The 25418-nt window shown below is 46.6% G+C and overlaps 1 protein-coding gene across 2 annotated transcripts; it reads right to left on the bottom strand.

The window, feature by feature from the left end:
• Positions 1-2604: 2604 nt before the first annotated feature.
• LOC308317881 (uncharacterized protein) lies at positions 2605-23519 on the bottom strand. 2 transcript variants are annotated; one of them, XM_080767226.1, is made up of 7 exons: positions 23384-23519; positions 18060-18107; positions 14905-15024; positions 10939-13339; positions 8897-9351; positions 6722-7093; positions 2605-4570 (listed from the first exon to the last, which is right to left on the bottom strand). In XM_080767226.1, the coding sequence occupies exons 4-7, from the start codon at positions 13235-13237 to the stop codon at positions 3725-3727; spliced, it is 3972 nt and encodes a 1323-aa protein (XP_080623352.1). In that variant the 5' UTR covers positions 13238-13339; positions 14905-15024; positions 18060-18107; positions 23384-23519; the 3' UTR covers positions 2605-3724. The 2 variants fall into 2 exon arrangements, with proteins under 2 accessions (XP_080623352.1, XP_080623351.1); XM_080767225.1 differs by having other exon boundaries at positions 10939-13290.
• Between the last annotated feature and the right edge of the window lie 1899 nt (positions 23520-25418).

The raw sequence follows: 25418 nt of genomic DNA, 5'->3' as shown, positions 1-25418 counted from the left end.
CCGGGCCGCCAGTTGATATTAACCTGAGGGCCACATTAAGTGATGGTGGGGGGGGGGGGGGGGGGGCCGGGCCGCCAGTTTTTGGTTCCATGTGTTACACTCTCATAGTTACAGACCAGTTTTGCTTAGCATTGAGTCTACTGCCATCTACTGGACAGAAGTTTATGTGGTTTTTGTTTTCAACCCTTTTCATGTCAAGCTCCACAATTCATTGGACATTTGAGCCACCGACAGACCAGCGACCACCATGTGTTGACATTTAGCCTCTCGGACACAAAACTAAAGAATATGTGGTTGTCGTTGCCTCTGGATCAGTGGTTCCCAAACTTTTTCACATCGAGGACCCTCAAATTGACACCAATGAGCCCGTGGACCCCCACTTGAAAAATATATGCCAGGGACCCCCATAAGGGACCCCCATAAGGGACCCCCATAACCATAAGAGACGATTTTGACGGCTCTAGTGGTGATTCTCAACCCGTTTAATTTCAAGGACCCCCAGTTTGACATGCATTAATTAATAGTCTACAGCATTTTGATGTTGGTAGGAGAGATAACAGGAAAACGATCAATATATATAACAATTCTTACATGATCTAAGTGTGCGGACGTCTTGTAAATTAAGTAATGCAGATGTTTAACCCATTCTGACCGGGCACCCATTTTGGTGTTGGCATCATGTTATGCTTTAGCTATTGAAAAATAGCAGATCTACAAGCTCATATCGCGCCACCGAGTGGCGCGATACGAGCTTGTAGGTCTGCTATTTTTGAAAAATTCGAAGAACGACTGACATTTTTAGAATCTGATCTCAGGTCAGAATGGGTTAATCAGACCAGTGTGTGTCCCGTGGAAACCTCGTATGAATCTGATCTCAGGTCAGAATGGGTTAATCAGACCAGTGTGTGTCCCGTGGAAACCTCGTATGAATCTGATCTCAGGTCAGAATGGGTTAACAATAATTTGATTAAGATCTACAGCATGATAAGGTTCCATTTGGTTGCCAACTTTTCATAATTTATAAAGTATATACCACTGGTTTAAAAAAAAACACTGTTTTACATCAACGCAAACGCACTGGCAATAATATATTCAGAGTATTTATTTCCTTGGAAATAATAATCATCATAATAGTGTGTACAGCTGATGTCTACTGTTGTTCATTACACAGAGCAGACCCAGAAAGGATTATTCATTTCCACAAATTAGAGAAACTCATCACAGTCCATAGAATAGAAGCAAATTAAAGACAAGAGTTTATACCGGTGCACAGCATGTTACGTTTGAATGAAATACACTCAGTTTGTTTGTCAGGCTCTGCCCTAAAGATCTGTGCTATGTAGCAAGGTGCTGAAACCTGACTGCTGCTGCAAAACCTTTTTCATGTCAAGGACCCCCAAATTGAAACGACCCCCCCCCCCCCCCATTAGAAGAGATATACCAGGGACCAACATAAGAGATTTTTTACGGCTCTAGCCGTGATTCTCACCCTTTATGATTTCAAGGACCCCAAATTATAGTTTGACATGAATTAGCCCATTTTAATAACATTTCTATCTCCGAGACCCCGATTTATAGTGTAAAATCAATGTTAATTCAACTCTGATAGTGTACAAATGTAACCCCGTCAGGGTTCATTTAGGGATAGTTCCAAACTGTCATTTAGCCGGTGACCCCCTGGAACTCCCTCAAGGGCCCCAACTTTGGGACCCCCTGCCATAGGACGTTCCATCAGTGGCTGATGAGGGGTAGAGCGGGCGGATGGGGACGTGAGGCTCCCCCAGAATTAAGTGTCCTCGAGAAGGACTCTGTCTGAAGGCTGAACCCTTAAATGCTTTCCGGTGTGCATGTTGGTGCCAGGCATGGTGTTATGAATGTGTGTAAATGCTTTGGATCATAAAAGTGCTATGAAAATGCACCATTTAAATCTGTATTATTATATAAACTGTACTCCTGTTGTCGCCCGAAGGTGAAATAACTGATAAAACTGCTAAAGCTTTTCCAATTCCATCTCTAAAGCACATGCAACCATCCTGTGAAAATTTACTAGTCATACAAAAAGAGTACAAAATAGATCCACTAAATCCCTTTTCATCTGGTGAGATATGTAAAGATAAAATTGCTACTTTATGTAGATATTCAAAGTGAAAAAGGTTAACACCGGTAGGTCCAACAAAGTATTAATTATGTTGAATATCTACGTGCAAACAAAAGGACTGGTTTACAGTAAGCCATTTAAAACCAGCTGTGGGGCGTTGGCCCCAAAAGGACTGGTTTACAGTAAGCCATTTAAAACCAGCTGTGGGGCGTTGACCCCAAAAGGACTGGTTTACAGTAAGCCATTTAAAACCAGCTGTGGGGCGTTGACCCCAAAAGGACTGGTTTACAGTAAGCCATTTAAAACCAGCTGTTGGGCGTTGACCCCAAAAGGACTGGTTTACAGTAAGATATTTAAAACCAGCTGTGGGGCGTTGACCCCAAAAGGACTGGTTTACAGTAAGATATTTAAAACCAGCTGTGGGGCGTTGACCCCAAAAGGACTGGTTTACAGTAAGCTATTTAAAACCAGCGCCACGTGAAATGAAAGGAGACACAATGCACAAATCTGCATATTTATTAACTTGTTAACAAGCAAACACAAGCTAGGCTACTAGCCTACTACTTCTACGATGAAGTCTGCTTTAGCCATTTGGACCCGGGCTGGTAGTGAGAAATATTTACATGTTTTCTTTTTAAAGGTATGGTTTTAACCCTGGGTCCAACAATCTAAACAAGTTAATAATTGTTTTTACAGTGGCGACAAAAACCTAAACAAGGTGGTATACGGTATCTCTTTTTACAAGTGGCAACAGTTATAATCGTTGAAGATGAACCAAGACCACATTATGGCACAAAAATAATACAAAACTAAATAAACTGACATTACTGTATATAATATCAACATGATTGTGGACACTTCAAATCGAACCCTGTGCTCTGCCTAAATAAAGTCTAAATGCCAAAAAAAAAGGTTTGGTTCATATTTTTTGGACTTAAAAGGAGAATTCCATACTAAAAGGCTTTCTTACCTTTCTTTGTAGTTGTTACGTCCCCACCAAAGAGGTCCAGGTGTTATTTTGTGCAAAAGCTCCTCATTGGCTATTTCCCCTACCATAAGCCCTAAATGAATTGCATTGAATTGAATGGGATGTATGGGGTGTTGTGCTAATTCGCTTATTTCCATTGCTCAAAATTATATATTTTTTGTATATATCCTCTCTTCATAATGTAAATAATAACCCAAGCGGCACACGTTACTACTTATTTCGATGGAAATAAGCACAACACCCCTCTCCGTGAGGGGTGTCGAATATGCTCTCCTCTCCGCATAGAGTACACTTAATTCTTTTTTTAAGCATAGAAAACGCACAAAAACATGTCTTACACATAATTATAAAAGAAGCCCATTTGTAAAAAAGAAAACCTAAATCATAATCGTCGACGACGAGGCGAGGGTCCTCAAAAACAAAGGAACGTTTTCAGTCATTTCTAAAGTTTAAACGCTTCCGAGGCAAATCGTCAAGCTTGTTTGTTTGCTGCTGCTGGTGGTGGTGGGCGTCTTCCTAAACGCTCTCCGCCACCAGGAGGCGCTCTAGTTTGGGCCTGGGGGCCTCCTAAACGCTCTCGGCCACCAGGAGGCGCTCTAGTTTGGGCCCGGGGGGGCGCCATCGTGTCCCCAGTCTTCCTAAACGCTCTCGGCCACCAGGAGGCGCTCTAGTTTGGGCCTGGGCACCATCATCATGTCCCCGGCCATGATGCGGTGAATCCTCCGTCGGTGGTTCTTCAGCGACTTCAGGTTGGAGTAGGAGCCGTCGCAGATGTCACAGCGGTACGGTAGCGGGCCCCCGCCACCCCCTCCCCCTCCCCCCTGGGTCTGGCGCTGGGCGTTGCTGTGCGACAGCATGTGTCTCTGCAGCCCGTCGGGCGAGCCGAACCAGCGGGCGCACACGTGGCAGCGCATGGGTTTCACTCCTCCTCCTCCCCCCCCGGAGGAGGGCGGCGGCGGCGGCTTGCAGCAGGCGCCGCTCCGCTGGTGGAACACCAGCGCGATGGTGCTGGGGAAGTGGGCGTTGCAGCGGCTGCAGTGGTGGGTCTTGGCCTGCGGGTGGTGCTGCTGCTGCTGCTGGTGGTTGGCGGCGAGGCGCGAGGAGGCCGAGCCCTTGCAGCGGTTCAGGGAGACGTGGCGGCTCAGCGAGCAGCGCGAGGAGAAGGTGTTGTTGCAGCGCGTGCACGTGAAGCGCTGCTTGCTCTTGTTGCTGTTGTTGTTGTTGGCGCTCCGCTGCTGCTGCACGGCGGAGGACATGGACGCACTCTTCATCTTCATCAGCGCAGGGAGAGGCGGAGGAGGAGGAGGACGGTGGAGGTGTTGGTGTTGGTGTTTGGGCGGAGGACGAGGAGGAGGAGGGCGATGAGGCGAGGACGACGGCGCCTGCTGCTGCTGGAAGCGAAGCAGCAGCGGCTGGGAGCGCCGCGGCTGCAGGCCCCCCGGGTACAGCTGGTGGTGAGGGTGCATGTGGATCTGCAGGTGGACCTGCAGGCAGGTGGTGGAACAACAACCAAAGAATGTATTAAAGCTGTCCAATACATACAGGGATGAAATTATGACAGGCAGAATATCAACATCCTAATACTGTCTAATAATTAGACAGGGACCTAAAAAACAGGGACAGGGACCTAACCTGAAAAAAGAATCTACTATCTAATGTCCACTTATGGCGAAATAATTACTATCTAATGTCCCCTTAGGGCCTAGGGGACATTAGATAGTAGATTATTTTTTTCAGGCGAAGGAAAAAAAGGTTAACCTGACTTTGCCAGCTGGGGGCGGTATTGGGTAACCATGTTCCCCAACACCGCAACCATTTGGGATTTCTCAGGGAGTTGAGCTAACACCGAACAGCTCCTGTACCGAACCAATCAGCGTGAGCTAAGGGCGGGACATGTGCGAAACCGGATGTGAAGCTATATAGACACGTCAATATGATTGGTTGTGTTTGCACGCCCACACGGTGATAGACAGACGGTCCCATCCAATCATCTACCAAGTATCTTGAAAAAAATGAACAGCCCCGTCATCGAATTGCCTCCCGAGATCCCAGATCCCAATAAGCTGTGAAACAAACTTGTGTAGCAAAGCTTCTTGGATCTGGCAGCGTCAGGTTAAAAAAAAAGGTGCCCCTAAGGGGACATTTCAAAGTCGACTTTGAAAGTTCAAAGTTACTAGCATTAGGATGTTGATATTGATTTTGTATTCATTCCTTAGAGCCCCAAATCACACCTTAAAAAGCACGAGTGTCTTATTTCAAGCAGAAGGTTGTTTTTTGACAGCAGAAACGGCCTGTCATAATTTCACCCCCCCTCCCTATTCCAAAGCCCCACCAGGTACATTATAATATATTTAAACTATTTTCAGCAATGGTACAATTATTTTTTCAGTGGGTAGATCTTGTTGAGCTGGTCATTTTGAAAGTAGATCTCACGTCATAAATGTGTGGGCACCTCTGGTTGGGAAAAAAACCCCTAAAGTTGTCCTTTAAGTGGGGGTGAATCTGTGGAACGGCCTGGACAACCAACTGAAAAAGTCTAGCTCAATAAATACATGAATGAATGAACCCATTTAGACCCATTTCTACAAATGTTTTCTAAATCCTGACAGTTTTCAGAAAAACTCATGTTTCTATGTCAGTCGTTCTCAAACATTTTTTATGTCAAGGACCCCCAAAAATATATGAAATTGGCCGCCGACCCCCATCTCAAAATATGTTGTTCCAGGGGACCCCCCCCCCCCCCAGAAGCAAAGATTTCAGTTAAAAATGTTCACTCTGAAAGAAATAAAGAATATATATTTAAAAATGTGCGCGACATTTTCACGATTTTTCAAAAATAGCAGAGCTACAAGCTCACATTTTGGTCGGGAACCCTTTTTGGTGTCTTAAGCATTATTATAAATTATTATAAAGACGCTGAAGGCCCAGGACAGACTGAAGTGGAGATCCTTTGTTGCTGCCCTACATGCCAGCCGGCGTAAAGGGCAGGAAGTAAAGTAAGTAAGCATTATGTTATGCTTTATCTATTTAAAAATAGCAGATCTACAAGTTGTAGATCGTGACAATTCGCCTCAAATCTTTGTTTCTGGGGAGGTCCCTGGAACATCATATTTTAAGATGGGGGTCGGTGGCCAATTACATATAGTTTGTGGGTTCCTTGAAATGAAATATTGAGCACCACTGATACAGAAACATGAGGTTTTTCAGAAAACCTTTTTTTAGAAGACACTTTTTAAATTTCGACGTCAAGTCCTAAATGTGTTTTAAGTGTGCAACGGGCGCCATAGGCCCTCCCTGCCGTACCTCGTATTCGGCCTATAGGAGCAGCCCACGGTCTCCCCACCCGTGGGACAGGTGTAGTTCTTATTTGTAGTTCTTACCTCGTAGTCGGCCCAGGAGCCCACGGTCTCCCCACACGTGGGACAGGTGTAGTTCTACGTACCTCGTAGTCGGCCCAGGAGCCCACGGTCTCCCCACACGTGGGACAGGTGTAGTTCTTATTTGTAGTTCTTACCTCGTAGTCGGCCCAGGAGCCCACGGTCTCCCCACCCGTGGGACAGGTGTAGTTCTACGTACCTCGTAGTCGGCCCAGGAGCCCACGGTCTCCCCACACGTGGGACAGGTGTAGTTCTTACCTCGTAGTCGGCCCAGGAGCCCACGGTCTCCCCACACGTGGGACAGGTGTAGTTCTCCTGGGCGTGTTTCTGCAGGTGTTCCAGCAGTAACCGCGGCGACGTGAAGCCCGCGCCGCACTCGCAGGTGACGCGGCGCGGCAGCACGGAGGGCAGCGACATGATGCCCCAGCTGTTACCGCCGCCGCCGTTACCACCGCCGTCCTCCTCCCTCTGGCGGGCGCCGCCAACGCTCCCCTCGCGGCCCGGTCCGCCCGTCGGTACCGGTACGGTCCGGTTCAGCTCACACTTGTTCCGGTGGACCAGCATGTTGTCTTTGCGGTTGAAGCTCTTGCCGCAGACGTAGCAGTCGAACATGGGCTTGACCTTAGTGACCTAAACGTACAAACACAGTCGAACATGGGCTTGACCTTAGTGACCTAAACATACAAACACAGTCGAACATGGGCTTGACCTTAGTGACCTAAATGTACAAACACAGTCGAACATGGGCTTGACCTTAGTGACCTAAATGTACAAACACAGGCGAACATGGGCTTGACCTTAGTGACCTAAACGTACAAACACAGTCGAACATGGGCTTGACCTTAGTGACCTAAATATACAAACACAGTCGAACATGGGCTTGACCTTAGTGACCTAAATGTACAAACACAGGCGAACATGGGCTTGACCTTAGTGACCTAAATGTACAAACACAGTCGAACATGGGCTTGACCTTAGTGACCTAAATGTACAAACACAGGCGAACATGGGCTTGACCTTAGTGACCTAAACATACAAACACAGTCGAACATGGGCTTGACCTTAGTGACCTAAATGTACAAACACATAATTATGCAGTAAAAAGTAAACAATAATACCAGTGTTGTTTTCGTCGACTAAAACTAAGACGAAAAATGTTCGTCGACTACCTTTTTTCACGGACTAAAAACTAAATAAAAACGAATCTATGATGACTAAAATTAGGACTAAATATACTGACAATTTCGTCAACAAATAAAAACGAGACTAAAATGTTAGGAAAGGACTAGTGGACGAGAGATCCAGTTTTATGCTGGGTTGCATGCTGAAAATAGCAGATTGTATATCTGCTATTTTCAGCATGCAACCAAGTGTAAAATATGTCATTACAACGACATCAAGGCCTGTCAAAACACATTTTAGTCGACTAAATCAACTGTATATTTTAAATCGTATGACATTTAGTCGACTAAAACTAGAACATTCCAGGCAACTAAACTAAGTGAAAACTATTCAGGAGACTATAGACTAAAACTAAAATAGAAATTTGCTGCCAAAAACAACACTGAAATAATACACACTATATTTGAAGCAACCACTTCAAAAATAAAAGCACGCTTAAAAAAAAAAAAAAAAAAAAAAAAAAAAAAAAGCTAAAATCTATGTGGGCGTAACTAGTGTAAGGCAAAATAAGCTAAATATGTATTTTCTGTTCATCATTGGTATATATAAGAAGCACAACACTACAGAGAATCAGTTTTCCCATCGCTACTGTTCCTGTTTTAGTTTTTTTCTGTTCCTTTTTTCCCCCCTTTTATTATTTGAATCATTAATAAGGTGGGCATAATAATAAGCTTCGGCTTCAGCCCAAACCTTTTCAGTCAAACTGTAATTCTGTGTAAAAACCCTCATTCTGAAATGTACTGTACTGTAAAGATGGAGTGCCACCATTTTTTCCACCCTAAAACATGATCATCAGGTGTTATTACAATATAAGGGGGATGAACTTTTTCCAAAAAGTGTACAGTATTTGTTAAAATCATGCTTTTATGTGGACACGCCCACCAGTTCATTAAGTATGCCTGGTTTGCCTGGTGGGTGGGTGGTGATGGGTGGTGATCCACCTGAACTGAAGCCCCGCCCACAGCTGTCGTTGTATGATAAAAGGGGGAGGGGTTAGGGGAGGGGCTGATACTGTGATGTCACTATATTACTGTTTACTTCATTGGCCCGTTTGACTGTCAAGGGTTCAGCCTCCAGGAAGAAACCCTAAATACAAAGTTAATACACCGTTGCACATAAAAACGACTCCTGGGTGTCTAATGAAGTACTGTCACCTCATAGACACATGAAAAACTGGAAAAATACAAATAATAATGGCACTCCATCTTTAAATGACTGAGATAAATAAACTAACTAAACTAACTAACTAACCTTATTCGGCGCCACGGTGCCGCCAAACATGTGTTGTTGTTTTGGTGGCGCCTTGTTGTTAACGGCGTCGTGCCGCGGCGGGACGGCTCCGAAGAAGTGCTGGACGGGGCCGCCCGAGGCCGCCGCCGCGGGGGGGAGGAGCCCAAGGCCGCCGGCCGCCGAGGCCTGCCTGGTGGCGCCGCACAGCATCAGGTGGCGCCTCAGCGTGGACTGGCGGCTGTAGGTCTTCTGACAGCGGCCGCACGGGTAGCGCTTCACGCCGTTGCTGACGAAGAACGGCAGCGGGCGAGCGTTGGCCGGGGAGGAGTTCTCCAGGCCGCCGCTGTCGTCGTCGTCGTCCTCATCGTCGTTATCGTCCGCGGCGGCCAGCTCCTCCTCCACGTCCTCCTCCATCTGGGCCAGGTCGCTCTCACTCAGCGCCTCCATCTCCTCGTCCAGCGGGACGGTCCACTGGCCTGGAATTATGCTTTACATTACCCTGTTGTCGTCGCACTTCCAAACATCACAGTCTGGGGTGCAGTACTTAGTTTAGACAGTTTTTGGTTTAGACTAGTCATTGGTTAGACCAGTCATTAGTCCTACAACTACAACCTAATCTCAAACCCTCACCCTAAACCTAACCTCCCACGGGGCAGCACACCTAAACCTAACCTTAACTCATGGGGTGCAGGTCTTTTTTCCGACAGCATATTGATCCGAAACCTCAATCCTAACCTAACCCTAACCGCAAGCACGGGAGCAGCGCATGTCGGACCATCGCTTTTTCGCATCGCAGCGAATGTCCCCCCGCTGCGGATCGGACCGTTGCCCCGTCGGCTAGAATGCTGTCGGAAAAAAGGCCGCCTCCCAACCCATGTCTAACCAATGACTAGTCTAAACTAAGTATGCATCCCACAATTCTTTCATGAAATGTAGAGGCCCCTCATCTATGGAACTCCCTATAGATGCTTCACTTAAATCCTCATTATCTTTGCCAATATTCAAAAAAACATCTAAAGAAATATCTTATTTCTTCCTCTCAGTAAATTACATGTTTTACTTTGATGCGTTATATTTTCTTTTGTGTGTTTTGTTGTTGTATTGTTTATTTCAGTTTTTTGTGCAGTCTGTGTATTTATTTCTTTACTGCACAGCTGCCCCTCCTTTGCCAACTTATGTACTGTTTCTTTATGAACTTTTAATCTGTTTAAATCAATGACCTCTTCCTACAGGAAAGGATTCCAAATAAGCCTGGCTTCTTCCCTTCCTTGCATTGTGAATGGCTTAAACTAGAGGTCCCATCCATACAATCCCAACTAGGAAAGTCAGCCTTTTGCTTCGATTGCCCCGCCCCCAACCACATGGAACACTTTACAGCAAACATTGAAAATTAATACTCCAATATCCTATGGTCAATTTAACAACCTGCTTCTGAACCTCCCTACCTCAATATGTAACTGTTTTTAACTTATGTTTGTCTATATTATATGTCTTTGCCTTACATGAAGATTTGTTTGTGTATATGACCCGCATTGTCATGGCAAAGCAGCTTTTTCTGTCAGTGCTCCTTTTGATTGGAACAAACTCCAAAAATCCTTAAAAATCAGATCACTGCCTTCCCTAGGTCAATTCAGGGAAATTATTTCTAGCACTTTTACTCATCAATGTAACTGTTTTAATTGAGTCTCATCTATTTATTATATTTATTCTAGCTTTGGACACTTTCTGTTTTACATTTCATATTTTGATATTGCTGTATTGTAGAGTGTATGTTGTTGAGTTAGTTTTTTGTATTTTGTGCTTTGTATTTCGGCTACATTGAAAATGAGGGCTTGCCCCTCAATTGTACTCCGAGTTTAAATAAAGGTTATGATGATGTCTTTAAATTGTTTTATATAATGTATGTAATGTGATCTCGTCAGCATTGAAAATGAGGGAGAACCTCAATTGCTCTTTCGAGAATAAATAAAGGTTTCAATCAATCAATCAATTGTATTTTTGTTCTTTGATATATTATTGTCTATTTTTTGTACTACGCGTTAAATAAATGAACCAAACCAAACCTCCTCCGTCCCGTCCGTCCCAGGGGAGCTCCTCAGCGTCCGGGAGGAGGAGCCGCGAGGCCGGAGAACGCTCCGCCGCCGCGGCGGGGGGCGGGGCCGAGGAGAACGGCGGGAAGCCCTTGGCCGTGCCGTGGCCGCCGGACGACCACAGCGAATCAGAGAACTCGGGCAGGCTGGGCGGCTCCACCTTCACCCTGTCCGTGCCCACGGCCACGCTCTTGGAGATGCCCAGTATGGGCATCTCAGCCACGCCCGGGACTCTGTTGTTCTGGACGGACGTCAGCCGCATGGCGGCGGGCGCACCGCCGCGGTGGTGGGGGGGCGGAGCAGCCGCCGACGCCGACGAAGAGGAGACTCGGCACTTGTGCATCTTGAGGTTGTACCGCCGCGCGTAGCTGTGCTTGCACGTCGGACAGAAGAAAACCCTCTTCTGGTTGTTCTGCAGCCGGAGGTGAGCGAAGGCGCTCTTGGCGTTCCCCCCCGAGGGGGGCGGCGCGGCGGGGCAGACGTGGTTGTCGGGGAACGGCATCTTCCCGATGATCAGCTTCTTGCAGTGGCGGCAGCATTTGATCCTCTCCTTGCGGTGCATGGAGTGGTGCTCCGTCAGCGCGTCCACGTCCCTGAAGACGCGGCGGCAGCGGCAGCACTGGTACGCCCCCCCGCCCCCGTTCCCCCCCCCGCCGTGGCCCCCCCCCGCGGGGTCCACCAGGGTCATGCGCGTCTCCAGCAGCACCACGGGGGAGAAGCTCTTGGTCAGGGACACGATGCTCTTGGTGCTGGAGTCCAGGATGCGCCCCACGCCGGGAGACTTGGTGGTCTTGGACGTCCCATTGGGCTTCTTGAGGAGCGTTCTGAGCTGAGACACGGAGGAGGAGGGGTCGTCCGCGCTGAGCGGCGCCTCGGATGAAGCCTCTTCTCGCGTGATTTCGACCGGGACGAGTTCGGCTTTGGGGACGAGGGGCTTGTCGTCGACGGGCACCGCTTCGGGCGGAGGGGGTGGGGGCGGGGGGACGACGCGGGGAAAGCGCCTCATGTAGGCGGTCGCGAGCAGCTTCATGAAGTTATTGTTTTTGGGCAAATGGTCGCCCTTCGACACCGAACTGCTGCCGGGGACGGAATCCCTTCGGTCGGCGCAGGAAGGACCGTCTTCTTGTATATCCTCGGTCATCTCTTGTACAGGTTTAGGCCTGTCTTGGATAGCCTCAGACATCTCCTGTAAAGGTTTAGGCCTGTCTTGTATAGCCTCAGACATCTCTTGTACAGGTTTAGGCCTGTCTTGTATAGCCTCCGACATCTCTTGTACAGGTTTAGGCCTGTCTTGGATAGCCTCAGACATCTCTTGTACAGGTTTAGGCCTGTCTTGGATAGCCTCAGACATCTCTTGTACAGGTTTAGGCCTGTCTTGGATAGCCTCAGACATCTCTTGTACAGGTTTGGGCCTGTCTTGTATAGCCTCAGACATCTCTTTTAAAGGTTTAGGCCTGTCTTGGATAGCCTCAGACATCTCCTGTATGGCGTCGGACATGTGCTGTATGGCCTCCGAGATGTCCGGTACAGGTTCGAGCATGTCTTGCATAGCTTCCGGCGACGTCTCTCTCGCGGCGGGCGAGCCGTCCGGTTCCTGGTGCGGTGGCCGTCGGGGGGCGTGGCTTCGTTCTCCAGGTGGTGCAGCGGTGGCGTCCTCCTGGGCACCGGCACCAAGCGCAGTTCTGGTGTCTGACGGGGGGGGAGTTGGGGTGGCGGCGACCGGCCGGGGGTCACCTGAGCGCTGGGGAGCCGGGGCCGCCACCGCCCGGGTCGGCTCTCGTAGGGGAGGAGCCTCTCGTAGGGGAGGAGCCTCACGGAGGGGAGGAGCCTCTCGGAGGGGAGGAGCCTCTCGTAGGGGAGGAGCCTCTCGGAGGGGCGGAGCCTCCGGGGCAGCCCGGGGCTGCAGCAGCCCCGGGTTGGAGAGGTGGACCCTCTTGTGCTCCAGCATCAGGTTGAAGTCCCTGAACTCGTCGCCACAGTCGCAGATGTAGAGCGAGTCCGACGGGCTCTCGAACAGGACGATGGCCGAGCTGGGGGGGGGGAGGGGGGGCTGGTGGTGGTGGTGGCGACTCAGCGGGTCCTGGAGGAGGTGGTGGTGGGGGTGCTGGGGGGGCTTGGAGGAGGGCAGGGGGGGCAGCGGCGGAGCGGAGGAGATGGCGGCGGCGTGCGTGGCCTGGTGCACCAGCAGCGAGGCCAGGCCGGTGAAGGTGGAGGAGCACGCCATGCAGCGGTACACCTTGGAGGAGGACGAGGTTCCCTGGAGACCCAGCATGGCGGCGGCGGCGAGGATCACCTCACGGTCCTCTCTCTGTGTCCCAGGACGTCCTGGGGAAACACCACCACCACACAGGGGTCAGTCTGAGCTGCACAACGCCTGCACGACCAATAATAACATGAATATAGTTATGCTGACCTCATGCTATTAAAGTTCTGAGTGGAAGTAGGCTTACTGTGACACCTGCCTGCATGTCTGTCTGTCTGTCTGTCTGTCTGTCTGTCTGCCTGTCTGTCTGTCTGTCTGTCTGTCTGTCTGTCTGTCTGTCTGTCTGTCTGTCTGTCTGTCTGTCTGCCTGCCTGCCTGCATATAGGAATACTCATCATAAATAAACTAAGAACCTAAGTCTAAACAATATAAGTTGTAATAACAAATAAATACATACGAATGAATGAATGAATTAATTAATTAATAATCTTTACAGTGTACACTATAGTATGCCTGGTATCTGACTGCATAACGCTATTTCCTCCTAGCCTTTGTTTGCATGAGCCTTAACGGTAGTCAGGGCAAAGTGCTACGGGTGCAGAGTAGACTCACAGCAAACAGACCAGGGAATGCATTTCATGAAGGCATTCTGCCCCTGAGAAACAGAGGCCTTGATGCCCCACACCGGTGCTTGGACAGCAACGTTTCATTACGTTTTAGTCATGGTGGTGACGTGGCTCCTATATTCAGCTATTGTGTAGATAATAATAAAACTTTATTTTTATAGCACCTTTCATGACATGAAATGCAGCTCAAAGTGCTTTACAGCGCAATGGAGAAAGAAAAAAGAAAAGAAAAGCAAGGCATAAAACATAAAAAAACAATAAGAGCAGTAATGCAATACAGTGAGGACATGAATAACAAAACATTAAAAGATCAATTAAAAGCAATGTTGTAGAAGTGGGTCTTGAGCTGAGCTTTAAAAATGTCTACAGAGGCTGCCTGACGAAGGTACAGTGGGAGCTTGTTCCATGCCGACGGCCCGTAGAAGCAAAAAGCTGCTTCCCCGTATGTTTTAGTTGCCATTTTTTTAGGCAAAGCGAGCAGGCCAGCAGTGGAAGACCTTAGGGGGCGGTTTGGGACATATTTAGGCAGGCAGTCATGTAGGTAGGAAGGTACGAGACCATTGAGAGCTTTATAAACAAGTAAAATAATTTAAAAATCATCCTAAAATCAACCGGAAGCCAGTGCAGTGAAGCCAAAACTGGAGTAATATGTTCTCTCATCTTAGTTCTAGTTAATACTCTGGCTGCTGCATTTTGGACAAGTTGTAAATCTGTCAGTTGTTTTCTTAGGAAGTCCAGAATAAAGTGCATTGCAGTAAATCAAGCCGAGAAAAAAACCAAGGCGTGTGTTCCAGGTTAAAAACTAAAAGCATTTTGTTAAATAAGTCAAATTGAATGTTATAATTTAGCTATTGAAGAATAGTAGATCGTCGAGTGGCGCGCTACGAGCTTGTAGGTCAGCTCTTTTAGAAAAATCGTGAAAATGTGGCGCAAATCTTTGAATATATATATTCTTTCAGAGCCAAGGGGCTCCCTGGAACAACATATTTTCAGATGGGGGTCGGAGGCCAATTACATCATATATTGTTGGGCTTCCTCGACATGAAAATGTTTGAGAACGACTGACATAGAAACAGAAAAATGGGTTTTTCAGAAAACTTATCATAATACCTAAAGGCGGGTGCAGGGCGCTCCACAGGCGCCGGAGGTCTGGTCTAACTGAGCCGTTGAGTCACCAGGTGGTGTGAATGGTTCCATCAGCAGAGGACCTGGAACAGATCTACAACACATCTGGAACAAAGGGCAAGACGACATTAGATCTACAAAGCATCTGGAACACAGGGCAAGACGACATTAGATCTACAAAACATCTGGAACACAGGGCAAGACATTAGATCTACAAAGCATCTGGAACACAGGGCAAGACGACATTAGATCTACAAAGCATCTGGAACACAGGGCAAGACATTAGATCTACAAAGCATCTGGAACACAGGGCAAGACGACATTAGATCTACAAAGCATCTGGAACACAGGGCAAGACGACATTAGATCTGGCATTTTTCATGCAACCAAGTGTAAAATGACTTATACTGGATCTCTTGTCCACTAGTCCCTTCCTAACATTTTAGTCTAGTTTTTATTTGTTGACGAAATTGTCAGTACATTTAGTCTTAGTTTTAGTCATTGTAGCCTAGTTTTCATTTAGTTTCCATCAGTGAAAAAAGGTAGTCGACGAACATTTTCCGTTCCAGAATATTTTAACCCAATTTCCAGGACTATGTAACAATCATTCAGCGCGATAATTATTCTCTTACTCTTAAAACTGATAAATAAATACAATAAGGAATTAAAACTGATAAATACAATAAAGGACTTAAAACTGTCTGACCAGTGCCTCCTTTCCTGTGCGATACAGGATTGATTTCAAGGTTTTGCTTTTTGTTTTTAAAATGTTTAAATGGTTTGGCACCCATTTATCTCTCTGAACTACTCATACCGTATGTTCCCACAAGGACCCTCAGGTCGTCTGACCAGCTTCTCCCGGTGGTGCCTAAATCAAGGCTGAAGCTCAGAGGGAACCGGGCTTTTGCAGTGGCAGCTCCCAAGCTCTGGAATGAGCTGCCTCTGCACATAAGACAAGCCCCCCACTCTTCAGGTGTTTAAATCACGCCTCAAGACATATTTTTTTTCGTTGGCTTTTCCAAGCATAGTATGAGCTTTTGATGTTGAAAGTGACACTGTGAACTGTATGTTGTTTGTTTTTAATTAAGTTGTGATTTTTATTATTTTATTGTAAAGCACTTTGGTACAACTTGTTGTTATTTAAATGTGCTATAGAAATAAAGATGGTATGGTATGGTTTCCTCGTAGAATATAGAATGTTATAATTCCATTCCAAATGTTTTTGCTACACCACCTAGAAACACACGTAGAAACTAGAGAACCGGCTGGATGGCACTTACACCCGCCTTCTAATGAGAGCGCAGCATCTCTCATGGAAGAGCCACCCATCGACTGATCTAATATACGGCAACCTTCCCCCGTGTTTCTTTACTAGTCCGATCCAGAAGAACACAGTTTGCCGGCCACTAGCTACAGAGCTGACAATGAGGTTATATCTTCCCACCACTCAAAAAAAAACATCTTTCAGGTTCAGGATGCATTGTAGATTGGATATTGGAAATAGTAGGCCAGGAAATGTGCAATGGATTTGTGGTTTAAAGTTTATATGAAATGTACAGATATGTATTGTCAGACGTATATTGCTTATTGATTGACGTTTGAATTACGGCATGTATTCTTGTATTACAAGACTATTGTAGACTACACCAGTGGCGTCAACTCCGTGGGTTCAGAGGCGCAAATGAACCCACTGGCATTTTGGCAAAATATATCAATATGCAGTATATGCACCCACTGTCCACTGAAATGTCCCTTCCCCAGTGGTCATGTTGTCATGCACGTAGTCACATACCTTTACGGGGGGTTTTAATCCTATAGCTGTAAGGAGAAACACTTTCCTCTTACTTTAAATGGTAGGCCTACGTCAATAAGCGACCGCCACAAAGCGACTGCTTTACTGTTTCATGCTGAAAACTCGTTTTTTTTCCACCGGTGGGCGGGGGGGGGGGGGGGAAGGGGGCGTGGCTGCATGCCATGAACCCACTGCCGTTATAAGAACCTTCCGCCTACATAGTTTTTTGTTTAACACATTGCCGGGGGTGTGGAATCAAAGCCACGACCTTGTTGTGCTACTATCAAGCATCGAGTAGACCCGCCCTGGAAAGCACAAGGTCTCTGGTTTGATTCGGGTAAGAGTCTCTCTTCCCATTCAGTCCAGTCCAATTCTCATCTCATTTATAAGCTTTCAGCTTCAGCCGATTCCTTTTGAGACACCTCCAGTTCCTTTTTTTTTGGTTATGTAACCGTGTGTTAACAAATAAGCTGTTTTGTAACTGTGAAGATGATCAAATAAACTAAACTAAACTAAAATCTCTAGCGAGGCTGGGTAACGTAACGAGCCGTCCTCATGGCAAACATGGACAGGTTGTTTTTTATGCTTGGCCTTCAATCTAATGCTGCATTAGACGGTTCTGTGAACAGCAGGTGCTGCTGCATTAGACGTCATCAACAGATGTGAGGATCTGATTTCAGGCCAACTTTCTGACAGTACTGATTCAGTCCAGGAATCCCTGCATGGTTAATATTGATGTATTTATTAACCCATTCTGGACGGGAACCGGGAACCCTAACATTATGTTACACTGTGAGCACGACTCCAGTGAGGGTAGGTAAAAGACCGGAAAAATACAGTTATGTCTTTCAAGCCCCAAATTGATATGCATGTCATGCTTATTTAGATCTGACATCAACATTAAAAAAGTCTTCTATATCATGACAGTTTTCTGAAATACTTATGTTTCTACATCAGTGGTGTTCAATATTTCATGTCAAGGACCCACATCATTATATACAGTAAGTATATATATATATATATATATATATATATATATATATATATATATAGATATGTATGTATTTGGTCTCCAAACACCCATCTGAAAATATGTTGTTCCAGGGACGCCCCCGGAAGCAAAGGTTTGAATAACAACGTTCGCTCTGAAAGAATATATTTTCAAAGATAATGCGCCACATTTTCACGATTTTTCAAAAATAGCAGATCTACAAGCTCGTAGGGTGGCACTCTGTGCCGTGCTGGGGACCCTCTGGGGACCCTCTGGAATCCTGGAATCCCCTCAGGGACCCCTTGGGGGTCCCCGGGACCACCTGCTAGTTTAAGGCCTAAACAGCTGTAAACTCACCAACAACGCCTCGCGGCACAGCAAGCCGTCTGCAGCCTCCGACTGAGCCTACGGGACGTAAACACAGGCCTTATGAGTCACATGACACACAAAACACACCTGATATACAATTATTAAACAATCTATACCAGGGGTCTGTCTTCCAACAGGGGGCCCGGGGCCCCTAGGGGGTCCTCAGAGATACTGCAGTCAGATCGTTGTGTGATATATAGGGACTTTATTTAAAGTTTTGCGTTAGGCGTCAGTTCTCTCTCGTGGGCCGCCACCCACCCGCTAAAAGGACTGTGTCCGTGGCGTGCGTTAGCATCTTTGTGCACGGCGAAAACACACATTTACCATGACTCCTATATAGTATGTAGTGTGTGTGTGACGGGGGGGGGGGTGTAATAAATTATTATTCAATCTAAATTATTTAATCTAAAAAATTATTAAATCTACCCTTTGCTGTGCAGTACATCAAAATACAACTCCGAGTCCTGACCCCCTGGTGTTTTTAAGAAAACATTCAGGCTTTAAGAGACATCGTTCCCAGCTCTAAATGGTTAAAACACAACAGACAGTACTGACTAAGCTATGAAATAGTTAACCCATTAAGACCTTGAACACATCTGTGTGACAAACAGATTGTCACACAGTTTAAAGATAATGGTTGAAGTGGTTAAACGTTAAGGGGACACAGTCAGACTATAGCTTTTAACCACCTTCCTTAACAACCATTGTTTTAAACTTTAGCTGTTGAAAAATAGCAGACATACAAGCGCGTCACAGAGTGCTGCGCTACAATCTTGTAGATCTGCTGTTTTTGAAAATACGTGTACATACCCTACAGGGGTTGACATTTGACCCCAAGGTCCGTCGGGTTAAGTAAAGGTCATGCCTACTCGCCCGAAGTTAATTAAATGATAGGTACATTTTGAATTACCGTTCAATTTAACCCATTCTGACCTGAGATCAGAATCTAAAAATGTCTTCTACATCCTGACAGTTTTCCATTCTGACCTGAGATCAGATTCTAAAAATGTCTTCTATGTCAGTCACTCTTCGATTTTTCAAAAATAGCAGATCTACAAGCTCATAGCGTGCCACCGAGTGGCGCGCTATGAGCTTGTAGATCTGCTATTTTTCAATAGCTAAAGCATAACATAATGCTAACACCAAAACGGGTTAACACTCATTTGATTTACTTTCTGGGGCTGTGCGTTAAAACAGTATTTTTTTGGATGCCGAATACATATAGCTATGAATATGACTATGGTTTCACACTTTGTTATTTCATATTATATTTAAGTGTAGCAACAGTCAAAACAGCACATTAATAGGTAAACTGTGCTCTTGTTTTACATTCCACAGCCCAGAAGACAGAAGACACGTTCAGGTGTTCAGAGACAGATATCTGGTGTTGTGTTTATAGAAGACAGAGCTCTGGACACGTTCAGGTGTTTAGAGACAGATATCGCGTTGCGTTTATAGACGGTTTTGCGTCCGTGCTCAAACGAACACTTGCCCCGGTCGGTCGGGAAACCTGAAAGCAAACTCCACCTGCCCCAAAGTTTCACAAGCCAAGCAAATGACAAACAACGTCTGCAAATATAATATTCTTTCACAGCGAACATTTTAATCTCATATCTTTGCTTTTTGGGGGTTCGGTGGACAATTACAATTACATATCATTTGTGGGGTCATTGACATGAAATAGTTGGAGAACCACTGAAATAGAAACATAAGGTTTTCAAAAAACTGTTGTAGGATTTAGAAGACATTTGTAGAATCTGGTCTCAGTTGATTGAAATATTCATTTGTTTGTTTGTCATTTGTTTATTTTGAATATGCCAATAAAATAAATAAAACAGAAACAGTTCGTTGCATTTCCTAATTATGAGGAAAAATAATTAAAATAAATAGCTTATAAGAAAAAGAACAAAGAAAAAGACAAAAAGAGACTAATAGCAAATCCTAGAAGGAGTGAGAAGAAGTAAAAAGTATTAACAGTTTGCAGAATTACACTACATTTCAAGCACAACTCAATACAAAGACTGTCAACTGTGAGCGGACGACACCAACAAAGCATTACACTTGTTTACAAGAGGGTCCACCTTGTTCAATTCAGCAAAACATCCAAGGTCTTAATGGGTTAAATGCTAATACAAAGTGCACATGTCCCACAGTGTCATTATGTAAACAATTCACGGAGGGGGGGGGTGATATGATGTAAACAAGTCTTAGTGCTGTGTTGTATCATATCGACCTGTACTTCCCTTGAACTGCTACACATTTCAATAATTTCCAATCAATCAATCAAATGTCAAACACTCCATCCATCCATCGCACAAAACGGCGTCGCTTGCCAACAAATGACAGATCTTCAAGACTCTCCTGACTGGCCTGTCCTGTTCTGTCCTATAGTGTCTCCCCACGGTGGAGACTTGTACATCTGTCCTGTCCTATAGTGTCTCCCCACGGTGGAGACTTGTACATCTGTCCTGTCCTATAGTGTCTCCCCACGGTGGAGACTTGTACATCTGTCCTGTCCTATAGTGTCTCCCCACGGTGGAGACTTGTACATCTGTCCTGTCCTATAGTGTCTCCCCATGGTGGAGACTTGTACATCTGTCCTGTCCTATAGTGTCTCCCCACGGTGGAGACTTGTACATCTGTCCTGTCCTATAGTGTCTCCCCATGGTGGAGACTTGTAGATCTATCCTGTCCTATAGTGTCTCCCCATGGTGGAGACTTGTACATCTGTCCTGTCCTATAGTGTCTCCCCATGGTGGAGACTTGTAGATCTATCCTGTCCTATAGTGTCTCCCCATGGTGGAGACTTGTACATCTGTCCTGTCCTATAGTGTCTCCCCATGGTGGAGACTTGTAGATCTATCCTGTCCTATAGTGTCTCCCCATGGTGGAGACTTGTAGATCTATCCTGTCCTATAGTGTCTCCCCATGGTGGAGACTTGTAGATCTATCCTGTCCTATAGTGTCTCCCCACGGTGGAGACTTGTAGATCTATCCTGTCCTATAGTGTCTCCCCACGGTGGAGACTTGTAGATCTGTCCTGTCCTATAGTGTCTCCCCATGGTGGAGACTTGTAGATCTGTCCTGTTCTATAGTGTCTCCCCATGGTGGAGACTTGTAGATCTATCCTGTCCTATAGTGTCTCCCCATGGTGGAGACTTGTAGATCTATCCTGTCCTATAGTGTCTCCCCATGGTGGAGACTTGTAGATCTATCCTGTCCTATAGTGTCTCCCCACGGTGGAGACTTGTAGATCTATCCTGTCCTATAGTGTCTCCCCACGGTGGAGACTTGTAGATCTATCCTGTCCTATAGTGTCTCCCCACGGTGGAGACTTGTAGATCTGTCCTGTTCTATAGTGTCTCCCCACGGTGGAGACTTGTAGATCTGTCCTGTTCTATAGTGTCTCCCCATGGTGGAGACTTGTAGATCTATCCTGTCCTATAGTGTCTCCCCATGGTGGGGGCTTGTAGATCTGTCCTGTCCTATAGTGTCTCCCCATGGTGGAGACTTGTAGATCTGTCCTGTTCTATAGTGTCTCCCCATGGTGGAGACTTGTAGATCTATCCTGTCCTATAGTGTCTCCCCATGGTGGAGACTTGTAGATCTGTCCTGTCCTATAGTGTCTCCCCATGGTGGAGACTTGTAGATCTATCCTGTCCTATAGTGTCTCCCCATGGTGGAGACTTGTAGATCTGTCCTGTCCTATAGTGTCTCCCCATGGTGGAGACTTGTAGATCTGTCCTGTCCTATAGTGTCTCCCCATGGTGGGGGCTTGTAGATCTATCCTGTCCTATAGTGTCTCCCCATGGTGGAGACTTGTAGATCTATCCTGTCCTATAGTGTCTCCCCATGGTGGAGACTTGTAGATCTGTCCTGTCCTATAGTGTCTCCCCATGGTGGAGACTTGTAGATCTGTCCTGTCTTATAGTGTCTCCCCATGGTGGAGACTTGTAGATCTGTCCTGTCCTATAGTGTCTCCCCACGGTGGAGACTTGTAGATCTATCCTGTCCTATAGTGTCTCCCCACGGTGGAGACTTGTAGATCTGTCCTGTTCTATAGTGTCTCCCCATGGTGGAGGCTTGTAGATCTGTCCTGTCCTATAGTGTCTCCCCATGGTGGAGACTTGTAGATCTGTCCTGTTCTATAGTGTCTCCCCATGGTGGAGGCTTGTAGATCTGTCCTGTCCTATAGTGTCTACCCATGGTGGAGGCTTGTAGATCTGTCCTGTCCTATAGTGTCTCCCCATGGTGAGGGCTTGTAGATCTATCCTGTCCTATAGTGTCTCCCCATGGTGGAGACTTGTAGATCTGTCCTGTCCTATAGTGTCTCCCCATGGTGGGGGCTTGTAGATCTGTCCTGTTCTATAGTGTCTCCCCATGGTGGAGACTTGTAGATCTGTCCTGTCCTATAGTGTCTCCCCATGGTGGGGGCTTGTAGATCTGTCCTGTTCTATAGTGTCTCCCCATGGTGGGGGCTTGTAGATCTAACCTGTCCTACAGTGTCTCCCCATGGTGGAGACTTGTAGATCTGTCCTGTTCTATAGTGTCTCCCCATGGTGGGGGCTTGTAGATCTAACCTGTCCTACAGTGTCTCCCCATGGTGGAGACTTGTAGATCTGTCCTGTTCTATAGTGTCTCCCCATGGTGGGGGCTTGTAGATCTATCCTGTCCTATAGTGTCTCCCCATGGTGGAGACTTGTACATCTGTTGTTTTTAGGACAAGCGATGTGTATACAACAGCAGCAAGGCTTCCCATGGTTACATAATAATAATAATAATAATAGACACGACTTTAAAATGACGTTAAACTAAGTGACACTCAGTCAGTGACGATAATAATAATAACTTGAGGTTAATAACATCTGGGTTGATTTGACTCACAGCAGCCCAGAGGCTGCACGTTCACCTATAGCTAGCATCATGCTAACTAGCAATAGCTATACGGTTAGCAGACAGTGCACATACTTTGCTATTGTGTGTGTGTGTGTGTGTGTGTGTGTGTGCGCGCGCGTGCGTGTACGAGTGTGTGTGTGCGCGTGCGTGCCATAGACGTCCAGTGGCCATGACGCCTTAACCCAGAATTATCAATCAAACTCACTAAGCCACCGCCAAAAGGGTTTTCATTAAAACAACACACATTCATTAATTAATTAATGAGGACTTCTGCAGTGCATTGATGCTAACAGAGCTAGCCGTCATGCTACAGCGCTGCTCTTTCTGAAAGCCTCCCCGGGAGGAGAGCAGAGAGAGAGCGGCACAGAAAGGTTTTATAACAACAATAACACCGATGAATACCACGCCTCTCTTACCGTCTGTCCTCTGCCATCAGAGCCGCGTGTCACGGTGCTTTATCGGCGGGTGAATGAGTGATGTTTTAATGCTCTCTGAAAGGCGTTAAAAACGGCTGAATATTGTGACAAATGGAGATATTATTCTGTGTCTCTCTCTCTCTCTCTCTCTCCACGCCGCTCGAGCTCTCGGTCTCTGTGGGGTGGGCGGGGCGTCCTGCACTCCACACGGTGTGTTGCCAGATTGAGAGAGAAGCAAGCAAGCGACTATATGACATTTGATTGATTTATTGATTGATTGATCGATCGATCGATCATACCCCTCGCTCGGGTGACCCAGCCGGGGTGATCAAGTCCTGAATAACGTCCCAGTAGCTACCCTCGATCAGTCACATTATTAGGGAAAAACCAGGGACAAGCAGACTTGGCAACACTGCGCCTCGGCTGGCGCGCGCTACTCGGCTAAATGGGCGTGATGCGCACGCGCAGGGGGAACCTGGCCGGCGGCACACTTGAGGGCGTCATTTCCTTTCCCGTTGCAGGTTGCAGGTCCGGTCAAGAGGCGGATACGGAAACGGTCTGTGTGCCCTCAACGTATGTGTGCGTGGAGATTTTCCCGGATGCAGTAGGCGGAGCTCTAGACGGGATCCGTGAGCAATGAAACCTAGATTTCCACAGAATACACACCTAGACCTAGGGCGCGTTCGGAAATGCGCCCTGAACGCACTGGTGTGCTCTCTTGTCGTTCGTTTATTCAGTGCACTCAGTGCGTTGTCGTTCGAAAATCCAGTGCGCTGCGCACCGGGTGTGCTGAGTGCACGCACTGAGCAAGGGTAGGGTTGCTCGGTGTGAATGGTGTGCTTACGTCACAGCTGTGTCTCTAGCGCTCCCAGGTGGCGTTCTGTACCTAGGTACAGAACGCACACAGTCAGTGGGCAGCGCTGTGATTAGCCCAAGGCTATAGTGCCTACTTTATACATTCTCAACTTCGCCGTCATCCTCGTCGCTGTCCACTATTGCAACAACAACAACGGCTGAACTTGCCAACAGAGAAACAACTGTAGCCATCGCTTCTGCCATGTTGCTCTTCTACAGTAGGCTAGGCTACTTGCTTGTGAAGTTGTACTTGTGCTGCGTTTCTCGTTGGCTGCAGAGACTCGAGTTTTAGTGCAGGCGTAGGATCAAAACAATCACAAACGTGCACGCCCCCTACAGGAAGGTGTGTTTGGTTGTAACTGGTCGTTCGTAAATAAGGCACACTGAACGCACTCTGTGACGTCACCGCCCACCACACTCAACAAACTGACCACATTCCCGGTGCGCATTTCCGAACGCGCCCCTACTGTCAAGAGAAATATACCAAGAAAAAAAACCGTTCACGGGAAATAGCAGATCTTCATCCATTTTTAATAACAATAATTAATAATAATTATTATAAATGTATAATAATTTCTAATAATAAATTAAAATAAATAAATAATTAATAATAGTTTCTATCGTGTTTTGTATTGCATTATTGTTTCGATTAATTGAGCATTAAGGACCGTATTGGGTTTATATTCCTGTTATTCAATCAATCAATCAATCAATCAATCAATCAATCAATCAATCAAAGTGGCTTGTGAGTGGCTAATTACATTTGCCCACTGAAAATGAACCACTGGGGGCAGAGTTGCACAGTACTGTCGCCTCACAGCTAGGAGGTCCTGGGTTCGATTCCCGCTGTGGGTGCTGGCGGCGTGTTTCCTATGTTGTAGGCGGGGTTGGCGAAAGGGCCTTTCTGTGTGGAGTTTGCATGTTCTCCCCGTGTCCCCTATAGGTACCGTATTACCCTCATAAAAAACATGCAGTAATCCTGGTCTCTAAACTGCCTCGCCCTGGCCAGCCGGGGCGCCTGATGGAGGGGAAAGGAACTGGTTGGAATAACGTGTTCCTTCCACGCGCTACGTCCAACCAGGGAAACTCCCCCCTGTCAGGTGTAAAGGAGCAACTTGGACACTCAGGCATGAAGGAAGCATGAGTTCAAGTCCGTTGCTCTCCCCTTGTCCCCCATATA

Source organism: Protomyctophum bolini (assembly GCF_963924005.1).
Source record: "Protomyctophum bolini genome assembly, chromosome: 7".
Taxonomy (NCBI): Eukaryota; Metazoa; Chordata; class Actinopteri; order Myctophiformes; family Myctophidae; genus Protomyctophum; species Protomyctophum bolini.
This window is presented reverse-complemented; position numbering and strand designations above follow the sequence as displayed.